Source organism: Aquarana catesbeiana, unplaced genomic scaffold, assembly GCF_042186555.1.
Source record: "Aquarana catesbeiana isolate 2022-GZ unplaced genomic scaffold, ASM4218655v1 unanchor236, whole genome shotgun sequence".
NCBI classification, from domain to species: Eukaryota; Metazoa; Chordata; class Amphibia; order Anura; family Ranidae; genus Aquarana; species Aquarana catesbeiana.
Window position 1 is genome coordinate 2265906 of NW_027362664.1, and position 18718 is coordinate 2284623.

An 18718-nucleotide genomic window follows, 5' to 3' on the forward strand; every position below is an offset into this window, starting at 1 on the left:
TTCAATTTTAAAATGAATGTAACTTCTGAGCAAAAACCACATAAACTATTTGAAAATTTGTTCGATGGAGAAAATTTTTCTGTTCTGCTCCTTCGAATTTACCGTCACTGAGGTGGAAAATGCAGCCGATTTGACCCACTAATGGTTAGAGAATTGGATGAATGTTTTTTTTTAAAGAAAAATGAGTTTGTGTTCGGCCAGCATAAGTGACATCAGGTGCAGGGAGCTTGTACCCACCTACCTGTCTATGACAAGGGAGTCTGTCATCCATCATATTATATTACACTCCTGTCTGATCATCTGCAAAACAGTGTTTTACATCTTTTTTATATTTTAATAATGTTGATCTCTGATTCTGATATGTAGCAGATTCTCCCTCTAATAATACATCTATCTGTCTGTTATTCTCAGAGTGGATTAAATATCAAACTATATATCTGGATATTTATATTTACTAAATTAAACTAAAGAATATTAACTAAATTATACACCAACCTTTTTTTGAGGTTTTTATCCAATGAATCGATTAATTGAAACAATAATCATCCAACTAATCAATTCTAAAAATAATCATTAGTTGCCGCCCTACAGAGGACACATTTACTAGTTACCTTGAGGGTGGAAATGTAAGATCCTCAGAGACAAAGCTGCCTGATGTGGGCGGAGTCCTGGTTTAGGAGAACCAATCTGCTCATGTCTAGTAATAATCTTTTTATTTCTATTTTAGTAGATGGACGGGAGATGAGGAAAACCTCAGAGGATTGTCTCACTTTGTCTCCAGACTGTAAAGTAGAAGATGAGGACATCACACAGTATAGTCCAGGAGAAAACCCGACTACCTCAAATGTCCATCCGGCACCACACAGTGTAGATGGACCATCGTATTCCTCTTATCCTGAGGAACCTCAGACTGTGAGGGACGGTGCCGTCCTTCCAACAGAGAAGAGCTTTTCCTGTACTGAGTGCGGAAAGTGTTTCCATTCTAAATCTGGTTTTTATGCTCATAAAAGATCTCACACCGGAGAAAAGCCGTATTCCTGTCCTGAGTGTGGGAAATGTTTTTCAGTGAAGTCCCATCTTTCCAAACATCAGAGATCTCACACAGGGGAGAAGCCGTATTCCTGTCCTGAGTGCGGGCAGTGTTTCCATTTTAAATCCAAACTTGATGAGCATAAAAGATCTCACACTGGGGAGAAGCCGTATTCCTGTCCTGAGTGCTGGAAATGTTTTTCACAGAAGTCCAATCTTTACATACATCAGAGATCTCACACAGGGGAGAAGCCGTATTCCTGTTCTGAGTGTGAGAAATGTTTTTCAGACAAGTCCAGCCTTAACAGACATCAGAGGTCTCATACAGGAGAAAAGCGGCATTCCTGTCCTGAGTGCGGGAAATGTTTTTCACAGAAGTACAATCTTCACACACATGAGAGGTGTCACACAGGGGAGAAGCCACTTTCATGTGCTGAGTGTGGAAAATGTTTTTCACAGAAGTCCCAGCTTCACACACATCAGAGATCTCACACGGTGGAGAAGCCGTATTCCTGTGCTGAGTGCGGAAAATGTTATTCAGTGAAGTCCAGTCTTAACACACATCAGAGATCTCACACGGGGGAGAAGCCGCATTCCTGTCCTGAGTGCGGGAAATGTTTTTCACGGATCTCCAGTCTTTCCAGACATCAGAGATTGCACACGGGGGAGAAGCCATATTCCTGTGCTGAGTGTGGGAAATGTTTTTCAGATAAGTCCCATCTTAACACACATCAGAGATCTCACACGGGGGAGAAGCCGTATTCCTGTGCTGAGTGTGGGAAATGTTTTTCAGACAAGTCCAGTCTTTACAGACATCAGAGATCTCACATGGGGAGAAGCGGTATTCCTGTCCTGAGTGAGGGAATTGTTCCTCACTGAAGTCCTGTCTTCCTGTACATCAGGGATCCCACACAACCCTTGAGGTGTATTAGTGCCTTGGGTGCGGGAAATGTCTTCTATATGAATGTTGCTGGACATCACAGCTCTCATGTGGGGAAGAAGCACACCCTGATATACACCTCAGATATACTCCATGGCTGATCTTCTTCATGTAAGAAACAGTTCCAGAGGTGTGGACATTTTTTGAAAAAACAACTTGTTGAAGGGACTAAATTGGGGTCCCAATCTCCTGGTCCCTTATGACAATCTCCTTGTTCTTCATCTACCAGAGAGCTCAGCAGCGGTGTGGGAGTTCATTGAAAACTACAAGCCGACATCGGCAAAGGACTGAACTCTGTGAATGAATGGCACGGCCGTGGTCTTTTCATGAAGTGACATCCGGTACGGGGAACTTCTCCCCGCACTGCTGTCACACAGAGGACTCGAATCGCTGAGCCACTGCAGGAACAGGAACATGTAACATCTTCCCAAAGGTGAACGTTTCCTTTAACCCTTTCAATGCCATAGATGTTTTTGTATTATTATTTTTAGGGATGAGCCGAACACCCTCCAGTTTGGTTCTTAGCAGAACATGCGAACAGGCAAAAAATTTGGCAGAACACACAAACCCCATTAAAGTCTATGGGACACGAACATGAATAATCAAAAGTGCTAATTTTAAAGGCTTATATGCAAGTTATTGCCATAAAAAGTGTTTGGGGACCCGGGTCCTGCCCCAGGTGACATGTATCAATGCAAAAAATATATTTTTTAAAACGGCTGTTTTTTCGGGATCAGTGATTTTTTTAATGCTTAAAGTGAAACAAAAAAAATGAAATATTCTATTAAATATCATGCCTGGGGGGCTGTCTATAGTATGGCTGTAGAGTGGTGCATTATTCCTGTGTTTAGAACAATACCACAGCAAAATGACATTTCTAAAGGAAAAATTGTCATTTAAAACGGATCACGGCTGTAATGAATTGTCAGGTCTCGGCAATATAGATAAAACTTATTGAAAAAAAGAGCATGGGATTCCCCCCAGTCCATTACCTGGCCCTTTGGGTCTGGTATGAATATTAAGGGGAACCCCGAACCAAAATTAAAAAAAAAATTGCGTGGGGGTCCCCCTAAAATCCATACCAGGCCCTTCGGCCTGATATGGCTGAAGGGCCAAATGTCCCATGATGTAAGTTCACACCACCCGACGGACAAAAAAAAAAGCTGCAACCGATCTCCCGCCGAATGACATGTCTGCTGTGACAGCTCTTATATAACTGAGGGCGGGGCCACCCGTGATGTAACCAGGTGACCCCACCCCCTCTGACACCACGGGGGCTTCCCCGTGGCATCAGAGGGGGCAGTGTCACCCATTTACATCACTGGGTGGCTCCGCTCTCAGCTATATAAGAGCTGTCACAGAGAAGACGTGTCAGACGGTGGGAGCCTCCCATCGAGGTGTGTCGGTTGCATTTTTTTCCTTTTTCAGCTCATCAGCGGCGTGTTGGAAGAAGATTAATGGACATCATGGAACTTTATTATTTTTTATTAAAGAACTTGTCCCAATCTGTCTCGTCTTTTTTACCATTGTGACACTTTTTTTGTGAAATGGTAGGGGTACTTGTACCCCGTTACCAATTCACACAACGGGGGAGGTCGGGATCTGGGGTTCCCCCTGTTAAAGGGGGCTTCCAGATTCCGATAAGCCCCCGCCCGTAGACCCCCACAACCACTGGGCAAGGGTTGTGGGGATGAGGCCCTTGTCCCCATCAACATGGGGACAAGGTGCTTTGGGGGGCTACCCCAAAGCACCCTCCCAATGTTGAGGGCATGTGGCCTGGTACGGTTCTGGAGGGGGGCACTCTCTCTTCCCCCCTCTTTTCCTGCATCCTTCCAGGTTGCGTGCTCGGATAAGAGTCTGGTATGGATTTTGGGGGGAACCCTACACCATATATTTTTTTAAATTTGCCGCAGGGTTCCCCTTAATTTCCAGATCAGACCCGAAGGGCCTGGTATGGATTTTAAGGGGCCCCACATACAATTGTTTTTTTTTTTGGTTTGGGGTTCCCCTTAATATTCATACCAGACCCAAAGGGCCTGGTAATGGACTGGGGGGATCACATGCTCTTTTTTTCAATGAGTTTTATCTATATTGCCGAGACCCGACCATTCATTACAGCCGCAATCAGTTTTAAATGACAATTCTTCCTTTAGAAATGTCATTTTGCTGTGGTATTGTTCTAAACATGGGAAAACTCCGCCACTTTACAGGCATACTATAGACACCCCCCAGGCACGATATTTAAAGGAATATTTCATTTTTATTGTTTCACTTTAAGCGTTAAAAAAAATCACTGCTCCTGAAAAAACTGCTGATTTAAAAAATTTTATTGCATTGATCCATGTCCCCTGGGGCAGGACCCAGGTCCCCAAACACTTATTATGGCAATAACTTGCATATAAGCCTTTAAAATGAGCACTTTTGATTATTCATGTTAGTGTCCCATATACTTTAACGGTGTTCCGGCAGCTTTCGAATTTGCAGCGAACACAGCATATTGTTCGCTGTTTTACGAACACCCGATGTTTGGGTCAAACATACATGCGACACGAACATTGGGATCATCCCTAATTATTTTTTTGCCCAAATGTTTAACCCTTCAATAATGGACACTTTCACCCCCTTCCTGCCTAGGCCAATTTTCATCTGTCAGCGCTCTCACACTTGACAATTGCGCGGTCATCTAACACTGTACCCATTTGACATTTTTATCTTTTTTTCCCACGAATAGAGCTTTCTTTTGGTGGTATTTGATCACCTCTGGCGTTTTTATTTCTTGTGTTACAAATAAAAAAAAGACAGAAAATTCTGAAAAAAAAATAAAATTTCTATGTTTTATGTTAAAAAATGTAAAAAAAATAAGTAAGTTTTCTCCTTCGCTGATGGGCACTAATATGCAGGACTGATGAGGTACTGACAAGCATCCCTGATAGTGACTGATTGGCATTGGTGAGGGGCACTGATCAGCATAACTGGTGGGGCACTGGTGGTCATCACTGATGGGCCTGTACTGATAATCAATGCTGGATATCAGTGCAGATCTCCCATGTCAGGAGAACCGCTGATTGGCTCTCGTTTACTCGCACCTTGTCAGCATGAATAAAGGAAAGCCGATAACCGGCACTTCATGGTTACTATGTGATTAGCTTTGATTGGACACAGCTGATCACATGGTAAAGAGCCTACATCATAGGCTCTTTACCGAGATTGGAGAATCCATGTGTCAGAGCAACACACCACACCAACGATTGTCACAGGCCCGATTGGCTTATTCTTCTGGACTACATATGACGTCTAGTCAGGATAATGGAACCCCCCGCCTGGCCGTCATTCTGCAATAGGCCAGGCGGAAAGGAGTTTAAAAAATAATTTTAGGCCTGAAGGTAAAGCGCTGCGTAAACTGTTGGCGCTATATAAATCCTGTATAATAATAATAATATATTTTCTGAAAGTAGACACCCTAGAGAATAATATAGTGGTAGTTTCAATTTTTTATGTCACATGATATTATTGCAAAAGTTTATGAAATGCAAGATTTCAGTAAAAAACTCACTAAAGTCCATTTTAGAGGAAACAAAAGTACAATAAAATACTCAATTTTTTGGTAAAATATAAAAGCCGAGGTTGCACCGAGTAAATAGATACCCAACATGTCAAACCTTAAATCTGTGTGCACCTTTAAAATGGTGACAGACTTCAGTATCCTATATTTTCTATAGGCAACGCTTTAAAAGCCACCTATAGGTCATCAGTTTAGTGTTACAGAGGAGGTCTGGTGTAGAATTATTGCTCTCATTCCGGCAATATGTAACCTGTGTATCACAATCAGCGTTTTCAGGCATAGGCTCCCCAATGTGTGAGTTTATGTTTGTACATGTGTATATGTGGGGGTGGGGGCTCAGATTTTTTTTTTTTGGGGGGGAGGGGGGGTTGTCAGAACTATGAAGGTTAAAAGAATTAATCTAGATTCTAGAAGGCCAAAATCATATTAATTTTTTTACATATGTTTTGTGGTTTCAAACAACTTAGAAACCATCTTGTTCCTATATACAGTATCTCACAAAAGTAAGTACACCCCTCAGTCACATTTTTGTAAATATTTTATTACATCTTTTCGTGTGACAACACTGAAGAAATGACACTTTGCTACAATGTAAAGTAGTGAGTGTACAGCTTGTATAACAGTGTAAACTTGCTGTCCCCTCAAAATAACTCAACACACAGCCATTAATGTCTAAACTGCTGGCAACAAAAGTGAGTACACCCCTAAGTGAAAATGTCCACATTGGGCCCAATTAGCCATTTTCCCTCCCCGGTGTCATGTAACTCCTTAGTGTTACAAGGTCTCGGGTGGGAATGGGGAGCAGGTGTGTTAAATTTGGTGTTATCGCTCTCACTCTCTCATACTGGTCACTGGAAGTTCAACATGGCACCTCATGGCAAAGAACTCTCTGAGGATCTGAAAAAAAGAATTGTTGCTCTACATAAAGATGGCCTAGGCTATAAGAAGATTGCCAAGACCCTGAAACTGAGCTGCAGCACGGTGGCCAAGACCATACCAGACTGCTGGTTGGAAGCTAAACAGTGGGGACCTTGAGTGGAGAGTGAACAAGTCGTGCTTTTTGACTGTTGGTGATTGCTGGGTTGCATTTTTAGATTCTTTTTGGGGCTTTTCCTTGTAGCTTTTTAACACCTTTTTCTGACATTTTTTAAACAGCTTTTTTTTCTTTGCTTCCTTCGGCCTACTAATTAAGGGGAGTGGTTAATTGGTCACAGGTGCTTGAGGGCTATATAACCTTCTGTAGAACTCATTGTGAGCCTGCTCATCTTTGAGCTTGCTGGAACTCTGTCCAAGTGGAATTGGACTAAGTGGTGAGTTAAAAACCAGAGTTAGTAGAACTGGACTAAGTGGTGAGTTTAAAACAGGAGGTTATAACAGGGGTCATAGTAAGCGCATTATTTCCCTGGAAGTCCAGGTTCTGAATCTGGGGAAGCAACTGTCAGCACTGAAAAGTCCTCCATACTAAAGGAGAGCCAGGAACGTACACGGCAGGTGTCGGCAGGGGCCAGCACAGAGGCGGGTGGAGACAAAGAGGTGCAGGCACTAGCAAAGAGTAGATGGGTGACAGGAAGGGTAGAGGGGGAAGTGCCAGGGAGGCCAATCCAGGACTGGAGCATCCCAATAAGTACGCTCCATTGAGTGACATTGGTGAAACCAGTCAGGGACCAGCACTGCTGGAGCTGAGAGACTCTCCTAGCTGCCGGGAGAAGAACTCCTCCAGTGAGAATTGGGGGGGTAGGGAAAGGAAAGACATATTCTGGTGGTAGGGGACTCAATTCTTAGGACAGAGAGGCCAATCTGTAACAAAGGCCTGAAGCGCCGAACTGTATGTTGTCTACCTGGTGCTCGGGTTCGGCACATCACGGATCTGGTGGACAGATTACTGGGAGGGGCTGGGGAAGACCCAGCTGTCATGGTGCACGTTGGCACCAATGACAAAGTCAGAGGCAGATGGAGTGTCCTAAAGAATGATTTTAGGGACTTGGGAACTAAATTGAGGAAAAGGACCTCCAAGGTAGTATTTTCAGGAATACTACCGTTACATCGAGCCACACCAGAAAGGCAGAGGGAGATTAGGGAAGTAAACAAGTGGCTGAAGAGCTGGTGTAGTAAGGAGGGGTTTGGAGTTACTGGAGGACTGGGCCGACTTCTCAGTCGATAACCAGTACTATAGAAGGGATGGACTGCAGCTAAATGAGGAGGGTGCAGATCAGCTGGGAATGAAGATGGCCAAAAAGTTAGAGGGGTTTTTAAACTAGGCGATAGGGGGGAGGGTAGAGATAGTCAGCGCGGAACATATTCCAGAGGGTAGAATTGTGGGCATTAGTGGTAGGTTGACCAAAGCACATAAACCCAAGATAAGTATAGTAGCAAGTCCTAGTTGCAATCTCAGAACACCCAATAAGAGGATAATATGCGACAGGTCTAAACTGGCATGTTCACCAAGGCCAGGAGCCTGGCGGACAAGATGGGTGAACTAGAGATACTATTGTACGAGGAGGATTTGGATTTTGTGGGAATTTCAGAGACCTGGTTCAACAGCTCTCATAATTGGCTGGCAAACATTCAAGGGTATACCCTTTATCGCAAGGATAGAGAGGGTAAAAAAGGGGGAGGGGTATGCCTATATATCAAGCATAATGTACAAGTGAATGTGAGAGATAGAAGAAGAAACTAAAGTAGATATGGCGCTGTTCTAATATCAGATGTTGTTGTTTGAAGGGTTAATTAGAACCACTGACGTTACCAATTAGTGGAATGAGTTAATGATAGGGAGAAAAAGGTAGATTGCAATTAATGCTACTCCACTGACTACCTGCTAATACGTGCTGCTAGTTAAACCCCTCATAAGGGTAAGCAAAGGTGCCTGCTTAAAAACAGCTTAGTCTCCCAATTTATCCTGCAAACGTGATGTAAAAATTAAATAAACTATTAATAAAAATGACTTGAACTGGTATGGTGATTCTAATAAATTAAAAAGTGGTATCTATGTGTGTTTAGATACTTTGTGTACTGTGTACACAATTCACCATGCCCTATGTGTCAACATAAGTAAAATGAAAATATTAATATATGAAAAATAAAAACCAATCTGAAACAAATGATGAAAAATCCACCTGCATGTAAACTTTCAGATTGCCAAAAATGGCTGACCTAACATAATAGCACGTTATTGAATTTATATAAATTTGCACTATGTGCCACTAAGAAACCAACTATACTGATACCAATAATCCAAAATCATTTAAATTCAATAAAGTGCTCTTGTGCCAGTGAAAAATCCACATTTGACTTGATTCACTTCCCCATGGGTGATCACACCGTGCGTGCCTTATTCGTGCTCCTATTATGGCTGCACTCAACATATACTTCACCCCCTCCTGGGGTCTAAGGAATCCACAGTATATGCCACTGTGTAGCAATTTAGGGTAAATCTCGTCCTTGTTGGTTACGAAGCAAATTGAGAGATGACATCACTAAGGGAGCTAGGGAGGAGGTGGAATCCTTATGGGTAGAGCTCCAAAGGGATGAAGCTAAGGAGAAAATAATACTGGGAGTATGCTATAGGCCCCCTAACCTGAAGGAGGAAGGGGAGACAGATCTCTTATCACAATTTGGATTAGGAACAAGGATGGGAAGTGTTATTGTAATGGGGGATTTTAATTATCCAGACATAGACTGGGCGGAGGGAAATGCGCATTCATCTAAGGCTCGCCAGTTCCTAAATGTCTTGCAGGACAATTTTATGGGTCAGATGGTAGATGCAACAACTAGAAATAAAGCGTTACTGGATCTACTGATTACCAACAATACAGACCTGATCACGGATGTGGAAATACGGGGCAAGTTTGGTAACAGCGATCATAGGTCAATTGGCTTCAGTATAAATCGCACAAATAGGAAACATAAGGGGAATACAAAGACACTGAATTTCAAAAGAGCCAACTTCCCTAAACTACAAACCTTGCTAGAAGGCACAAATTGGGATAAAATCTTAGGAACAAAGAACATGGAAGAGAGATGGGTTTGCTTTAAGAGCAAATTAAATAAGGGCATTAGCCAATGCATCCCATTGGGTAATACATTTAAAAGAGCAAACAAAAGTCCTGGATGGCTTCACTCCAATGTAAAAATGCATACAAAAGCAAAGGAGAAGGCCTTTAAAAAATACAAGGTTGAGGGATCATCATCAGCATTTAGACTTTATAAATAATGCAACAAGAAATGTAAGGGTGCTATAAGGACAGCTAAGATAGACCATGAAAGACACATAGCGGAGGAGAGCAAAAAAAAATCCCAAGAAATTCTGTAAGTATGTAAACAGTAAAAAAGGAGGACAGACCATTTTGGCCCCATAAAGAATGAGGAAGGGCATCTGGTTAAAAAGGATGGGGAGATGGCAAAGGTATTGAATGTATTCTTCTCCTTAATCTTCACGAGGGAATCAGGGGGCTTTACTAACCAAAACTGCAGTGTTTATCCTCATGACACAACACAGGAAGCACCTCCATGGTTAACAGAGGACAGAATTATAATTTATACTTGGGAAACTTAACATTAATAAATCACCGGGACCAGATGGCTTGCACCCGAGAGTACTTAGGGAACTCAGTCAAGTAATTGCCAGACCATTGTTCCTAATTTTTACTGACAGTCTACTGACTGGAATGGTACCAGCTGATTGGAGAAAAGCCAATGTAGCACCAATATTTAAAAAGGGCCCAAAATACATCCCTGGGAATTACAGACCAGTTAGCCTAACATCAATAGTATGTAAACTCTTGGAGGGGATGATAAGGGACTTTACACAAGATTTTAGTAATAAGAACGGTATCATTAGCAGTAATCAGCATGGATTCATGAAGAATCGTTCTTGCCAAACCAATCTATTAACCTTTGTAATGGAAATTTGTAAGTTCTGTATATAATTGTATTGTATTTTGTATGTATTGCACACTGCCCTCACTGTGCACACAGCACTAATAATGTTTTCAGTACATGTTTACATTCTTTCGAGTCCTGATTAGAATTAGCCTGCCTATGTAACGCCCCTTGTTACCATGAACGTACAATTGTAATATTAATGTGATACCTACGTAATCATGTGCATAAAAACCTTCAATTGCGTCATAATAAAGCAGAACAGTTATTTGGAAAGATGCTGAGCGTATCTTTTGTGTCTGTTCCCTACTGCAGTAGTTATTATTAATTTGGAACCACTAATCAATATGAGGATAGGAGTTACCTATCATCAATTTAACCAAGTCAGCATGGCGAGCTTTGCCTTAGGAGGGGATTCCAGGTGACCCTGAGTATCCGAAACGAGGAGCTTGAGAGGATCCGGGAATTTCTGATAATCAGCCGGCTGAGGTAAGCCTTTTGCTTACATTTGAGTTATCAGACTTCCTTGATCGGTAAGGCATTTTCGGGACAAAGGGTACCTATTTTACTCCCCTTAATCAAACTGTATTGATTAGTGGTTATATGTTATGTTGTCCCTGTCTACTGTCCAATGGAGTGATATAGATAAGAAAGGGAAAAATAGTGCTGTTCACAGGTATATGTAGTACATCTGCTAGATAAAGTAGTTTAGAGGCAAGAGGGTATAGGCACACATAGAGAAGAGAGAAGACTGGCCAGTCATTATGGGCATTGAATTAAGTAAGGGAATGAAGGGTAAGAGACCCTCAAAAATGCCCAGCGCAAGAGGAGCGCTACATATGAACCAAAGGTGCGGTTCCGCCTATACTGAGCCCCTAGATTAATGGTTAGAGTGGACAGGGATCCACAATGGGTAACTGGGTTACCAAAGTCCATAGGGACTAAGAATCATGCAGAGTAAACAGCTAGAGAAACAGCTATCTATGTGAGCAGGATGGATCAAGGGTGACAATAACACTAGACAGAAAGGGACATTTTCATGTTAAGTTGTGGGATGAATTTGGGGTCAGGCACTACAACTATGAGAGTTAAAACAGAGAAATGAGAGGTAAAACAGAATACTTTATATGTTGTCGGAGAGGGAAGATGGGATGAGCACTATGGCTCCCCGTCTGATCATAGAAGCTACATATAAAAGATATCTGAACAAAATAAGGAAAGCAGAATTTATGCAGGGAATAATTAAAGAGTTAAAAGAAAGTGAGAGAATGATATGCATGTGTTGTGTACAAATGGGAAAAAGTAAGCGATTTTAGAGAGATATTGGTGTATGTGTGTGCGAATGCTGGGACCTTTAGTTCTATTGCTTGTGTGTGTCATGTATGCAGATGTGACCCCCTCCTTTGTGCTCTCATGAAAGAAATGTGGCTGGGAAGAGAGGTCAGTGATAAGCTGGAAGGACACCATGCCAATTCCTGTTTTTTAGACAAAACATTTATAACAAAATGTGCCGGGTTAACGAATCTAATGGTAAACAATGTGATCACAATTATTTTGAATCTGTTTTCCAGACATGGTAAAATGAAGGTTACATTTAACCGTGTATTGCACAAATTGAATATCCTTTGATAGTGGAAACAGTGCATTTAAAAAAGGGAAATTAAGTAAAATTAAGTAATAATGAGTATTCATTTCTAATATGAGTTTAACAATTTTATTAATAATATAGATATATTGAAACTGGTTAAGATAACCTTTGGTTGGAAATGAAATTCAGGTTATTGGGGAAATTTGTAAAAATGGGATTAGTTTAGATTAAGATAACAATTTTGTAATTTTACATTTATACAATAAGCACTTATTGAGAGAAAAAAAGATTAAGATGAGGTTGTTATTTGGAATAAAGCTGCCATAATATTTAACAAAGCCAAGATGGATGGGATACATAAGAAGTTTTTCTACAAAAATGAAATTTTAAGGTTCTTGATAATAACTTGATGTGTGTCCCATGATGTGAGAGTAATAATAAATAAAATGTAAATATAACAGACCCATCACATCAAGTCCACACACCCTGTTAGGATAGATGCCACCTGCAGCCAGTTGTTTTATAGTTTTTGATGCTTTCTGGTCCATCATACAGATTGTTGATCCTTTTTGTTTTATTTATTTTTATTTTTGAAATCCAAAGCAGAATGTGTGGATTGTGAAATGATGTGCCCCTTTTTCTTGTAAGTACAGTGGTATAAGCAGAAGAATATTTTGGATTTATGGGCATCTCTGCATGACCGCAGGGTATTGTTATCATTTATTATAATATTGCCAGGAAGAAGTTGTCTTTTGAAACATGAAACTGGAGTTCTTACACAAACTGCGTGATACAAAACAAGCCATTGTAATATATTTATGCAAGCTGGACCCAGTAATGAAGGGTTCACCCCGATATATCAGATCTGTAGCTTTTATGCAAAGGTGCTATTAGACAAAGTTAGATATTGTTTTGGTCAAACATTTAATTTTTAATGGTCCGACATTCTGTGCAGCAAATATACAGCTAACTAAATGTTTGTCTAATGAAAGGTTTAAAATATGAGTTTGTTTATGTACAAATCTAACAATGAAAAACGCGTACATTTATTCAAAAGAAAGGAAAAGACGCATGTGTTAAATTGATGTGGGAATCAGCTGCTGTGAGCCCAGTGCAGGACACACTCCCTGAAGACCCAGATATTACATTTTTTGTAGATTTGAGTATGCAGTTTATCACCCAGAAGGATTCTCTGTATTCAAAGTCATTGGATCCTTTTTCCCCAGCTCAAGAAGCAGAGCTCAATGTTTTAGCAAAGCCTGTGAGCTATAAAAAGAGTGTATATTTATATAGATAGTCGAGATATAGAGAGCTCTTGGTTCCATTTGAAGGGCCAGAAGTTTGTTTTTACTTCAACAGGTAAACCAATAAAGCATGCCAAGTTAATTTGATTGGCTGTTTTCAGCCTTCCAGCTTCTTGCTGAGGTAGCCATATTAACTTTAACACATGGAAGCAGACCAGGTGACTAAGGATGCTGCATTTACAGCCCCGGACACTTGATGGGTCTGTGCAACTCACAGATTCCACCCTAGTTCTGGCCCAGTATAGCTGGGATTAATAATTCAACTTTAAGGACCCCAGAACGAGAAGAACAAGTGGTCCACAGGGGGCAACTTCTTATGAAATAGGACTTTGGAAAAGGTGATCATTTATGTCTGCCAGCCACTCTTTTCCCTCCAGCTTGACACATGGACCGTGTCATCAGTCACAAGCAGTTATGGCTGCCTTAGTAAATGAGCGTGGGATAGAGCCAGGGTTCTCCACAGTTGTTTTTATAACATACCACTTCTTGTTTTACCTGTTACCAAAGGTGTTACCAAAAGCTGAACATCCCTCCCAGAGATTACAAAAAAGATATATCCAGATGCCCAAGTTAGAATCTTATGAGTATGCATTTTGTCTGTATGGACATGTTTTTTGGATGTCCAGTGGCAAATGTTACTGCAAAGGCCACAGTAAAAAGTGTTATCAGAAGTAGTTTGTAAGTACAGAGTGCCAGGGAGTACAGAGAGTAACAGAGGAAATCATTTTTTATAGGAGAGTCCTTACTAGAAGTTTTGAGGTTTTATTTTTACACCCCCCTACTGTCTACAATGTAGCGGACAAAGTAGAGTAAGAAACTAGAAAACTTTTGCCTGAATGTTTTCTTATATTTTATCAAGCCCCTAAGGGGGTTGTTGGACTCTCTCCCTATGGGATTTGGTTTGGGAGTGTGTTACTCACGTGCTTATATTTTGTCTCAGCAGCTGAAGTCCTTCATTCGGATCTCACAGAGAATGTTGCTGATCTTTTAAGGTTTTTTGACAAACTAATTTATGTGTTTTCTCCCCAATTCCAGATCCTAAAAGTTTGGAAGGATCTAAAACTAAAGCCAGGTGACTTGTGGATTGTTAAGAGACATTTATATATAAGGAAATGTTTGGAGACTCAATACAGCATCTATTTCATGTACAGTTTTTGCAAAACTTGAAGGAAAAGTCACCTGGATCCACACCAGACACGGCAAAAATGACTTAATTAAAGAAATCTCTGTGTTTGATTTGTTTCCCTCTTGTCATCACAGTCTAGGGTACTTTTTGATTCAATTACTTTAATTGTAAGGGATATATATATATATATATATATATATATATATATATATATATATATTTGAAAAGTAGTTCAGCCATGTTGAAGTCATATTTGTCTTTTGTACGTCTTCCATTTTATGTAGAATTGTCTGTGTTTACATATGCTGATAAGTCAGCATGTCCACAATTCAGCTAGAAGGCCATTCTGGCCACAGGAGTGTACAGCCAGTACTCTGTAAATATGTCTTATCAATCATTTGTTTTTCACAATGAAAAGTCATTTTGTAATGAAAAAGTTGCTCAGCTATTATTTTCTCCACAATGGAGTTTTTTGCCTCTTTGGCCAGGACTACCTCCACCTAAGCGTGTGGAGGTTCCAGGTTAAAGGTGATAGCAGGTATGGTTAGTGATCAAAATATTGATCAAAAGAGGGGAGACTGTAATGGAAATTTGTAAGCTCTGTATATAATTATATTCTATTTTGTATGTATTGCACACTGCCCTCACTGTGCACACAGCACTAATAATGTTTTTAGTACATGTTTACATTCTTTCGAGTCCTGATTAGAATTAGCCTGCCTATGTAACGCCCCTTGTTACCATAAACGTACAATTGTAATATTAATGTGATACCTACGTAATCATGTGCATGAAAACCTTCAATTGCATCATAATAAAGCAGAACAGTTATTTGGAAAGATGCTGAGCGTATCTTTTGTGTCTGTTCCCTACTGCAGTAGTTATTATTAATTTGGAACCACTAATCAATATGAGGATAGGAGTTGCCTATCATCAATTTAACCAAGTCACCTTCTATGAGGAGGTGAGCTGCCATCTAGATAAAGGAAGGCCCGTAGATGTGGTGTATCTGGATTTTGCAAAAGCATTTGACACAGTTCCCCATAAACGTTTATTGTACAAAATAAGGTGCGTTGGCATGGACCATAGGGTGAGCACATGGATTGAAAACTGGCTACAAGGGCGAGTTCAGAGGGTGGTGATAAATGGAGAGTACTCAGAATGGTCAGGGGTGGGTAGTGGGGTTCCCCAGGGTTCTGTGCTGGGACCAATCCTATTTAATTTGTTCATAAACGACCTGGAGGATGGGATAAACAGTTCAATCTCTGTATTTGCAGACAATACTAAGCTAAGCAGGGCAATAACTTCTCCGCAGGATGTGGAAACCTTGCAAGAAGACCTGAACAAATTAATGGGGTGGGCAACTACATGGCAGATGAGGTTCAATGAAGAAAAATGTAAAATAATGCATTTGGGTGGCAAAAATCTGAATGCAATCTATAGACTGGTGGGAAAACCTCTGGGAGAATCTGGGATGGAAAAGGACCTGGGGGTCCTAGTAGATGATAGGCTCAGCATTGGCATGCAATGCCAAGCTGCTGCTAACAAAGAAAACAGAATATTGGCATTAAAAAGAGATAAAGTGATAATTCTCCCGCTCTACAAGACTCTGGTCCGGCCGTACCTGGAGTATCCTGTCCAGTTCTGGGCACCAGTCCTCAGGAAGGATGTACTGGAAATGGAGCGAGTACAAAGAAGGGCTAACAAAGCTAATAAAGGATCTGGAGGATATTAGTTATGAGGAAAGGTTGCGAGCACTGAACTTATTCTCTCTGGAGAAGAGACGCTTGAGAGGGGATATGGTTTCAGTATACAAATACCGTACTGGTGACCCCACAATAGGGAGAAAACTTTTTTGTGGAAGGGAGTTTAACAAGACTCGTGGCCACTCATTAAAATTAGAAGAAAAGAGGTTTAACCTCAAACTACGTTGAGGGTTCTTTACTGTAAGAGCGGCAAGGATGTGGAATTCCCTTCCACAGGCGGTGGTCTCAGCGGGGAGCATTAATAGCTTCAAGAAACTATTAGATAAGCACCTGAATGACCACAACATACAGGGATATACAATGTAATACTGACACATAATCACACACATAGGTTGGACTTGTGTCTTTTTTCAACCTCGCCTACTATATAACTATGTACATAGTCCTGACTTCTTTTTCACCCATTTCCTACCAGCTGGACATTTTATATCTGATGATTTGATTGGAGCACAGAATTTTACATGTTGATAATAATGTGATAACATCCTCAAACTTTGGAACCTTAAACAGAAAGTGATAATGAGGGAGGAGTCAATAACCCAATGATGGTGGTCTTCAGGATCAGTCCAGTCTTCATCTTCGTGGTTCTCCCCCATCCTCACTCTCTGACCTCTGGTGGGGCTCAGCCCCGCTGTTATTCATGACTAAATCATGAACTAAATAAGGAAGTGCAGTACTTCTTGTGTTGGGATGATGAAAATGAGTGATAGAGGGGGTGGGGACACTCGTCCTATAATCCCCTCACCCCTGTCACTCCTATAAAAGACAGTTCTCGTTGTTTCCTCACTCTCTGACTAAGGTCCATGAATAAAGAAATGAACTGGTAGGAGATCAGAGGACCCATTTACTAGTTACCTTGAGGGGGGAATTGTAAGATCCTCAGAGACAAAACTGCCTGATGTGGGTGGAGTCTGGGCCATTGTTAGAAATCATGGGGCCCCGTACACCTGACAGGGCCCAACGACTCCACCCACCTGCCTCTAAAAAAAAAAATGCAGCTTTGTCTTCCAATGATTTTTCTCCTCCTGCAGCCTGTTATACAATTGATTAGACTTGGATCTGAAGATACCTCAGCCCATCCCTGCTCATGAGAATGCTGCAGTTGACTTTAACCTCTTGCGGGCGGCAGGTTGGCTCTCCTGTGCAAATCACCGTAGCAGCTCTAAGGCGGCAGGCGCAGGCTGCGGGAGCGTTCCCGGGGTCGGGCGGACTCGATGTTTGCCGGCGGCTCGCGATCGCCTATTACAGAGACAGAACGGGGCACTGCCTTTGTAAACAAGGTCGATCCCCGTTCTGACAGATGACATGACAGAGATCTTCTGTCCCCAGTGATCGGAAACACTGATCTCTGTCATGTCCCTGGTAGCCCCTCCCCCTCCTACAGTTAGAACACACCGAGGGACACATAGTTAACCCCTTGATCGCCCCATAGTGTTAACCCCTTCCCTGCCAGTGACATTTATACAGTAATCAGTGGCTATTTTAAAAATGTAAATGATCCCAAAAAAGTGTCTGATCTGTCCGCCACAATGTCGCAGTCCCGATACTAGTAGAAAAAATTTAAAAGTTCCATAATTCTATCCTCTATTTTGTAGATTGTAACTTTTGCGCAAACCAATCAATATACACCTATTGTAATTTTATTAATTTTTTTACTAAAAATATGTAGAAGAATTCATATCGGCCTAAACTGATGAAGACATTTTTTTTTTGCAATATGTATTATAGCAGAAAGTAAAAAAATAAATATATTTTTGTTTTTCAAAATTGTCGCTTTTTGTTTATAGAGCAAAAAACAAAAAAAGAGGCGATCAAATCCAACCAAAAGAAAGCTCTATTTGTGGGAAAAAAAGGACGTCAATTTTATTTGTGTACAACGTCGCACGACCGCACAATTATCAGTTAAAGCGACGCAGTGCCGAATCGCAAACAATAGCAAGGTCATTAAGGGGGTAAATCCTTCCGGGGCTGAAGTGGTTAGGGCCTCAATTTCCCCAAAGCCATAAGCTACATCGATTTTGTGTTGAAATCCGCTGAAGCTGCACTCCAATAATTAAAATCTTTTCCAACCAATTCACACTAGCATTGCTCCCTGAAAAGCGATCTGCATTTGGATTGCTCTTCAGAGAGCATTTGTGTGGTGGTGAGGTGGTGTTGTATCAGTTGGTGGGGGGTGGTAACAATGGGGGATAAAAGCATTGCAGTTGTGGAATATGTCATTTCCCCTCTTCTGCCTTTAAAGCATTCACGTTCTTTTCATACAAAGCCGGTCCGCTAAGCGGGGGATGGGTGAGCGCATTCTGTGGAATTGAAGCTGAATGGGACAGAGGTCAGTGTTTTGTCATCCGTTCACTTTGTGTCCACATACACCACGGGGCAAACACACCACACAGCACACACCACGGGGCGCACACACCACGGGGCACACACACCACGGGGCACACACACCACACAGCGCACACCATGGGGCACACACACCACACAGCGCACACCACGGGGCGCACACCACGGGGCACACACCA

The 18718-nt window shown here is 41.4% G+C and overlaps 2 protein-coding genes across 8 annotated transcripts in view; one reads left to right on the plus strand and one right to left on the minus strand.

The window, feature by feature from the left end:
- The window catches only part of LOC141121958 (uncharacterized), a 266794-nt gene that overhangs the window by 141220 nt on the left and 106856 nt on the right, over positions 1–18718 (plus strand). The window contains exon 8 of one of the 7 annotated variants that reach the window (XM_073611729.1): positions 728–1738. The exons of the other annotated variants lie outside the window; for them this stretch is intronic. Within the exon in view, the coding sequence (XP_073467830.1) occupies positions 728–1738 (1011 nt within the window). The remainder of the gene's footprint in view (positions 1–727; positions 1739–18718) is intronic. 7 annotated transcript variants of the gene reach the window in all.
- Positions 1–18718, minus strand: part of LOC141121982 (uncharacterized) — a 159647-nt gene that overhangs the window by 81692 nt on the left and 59237 nt on the right. The window lies entirely within an intron of this gene.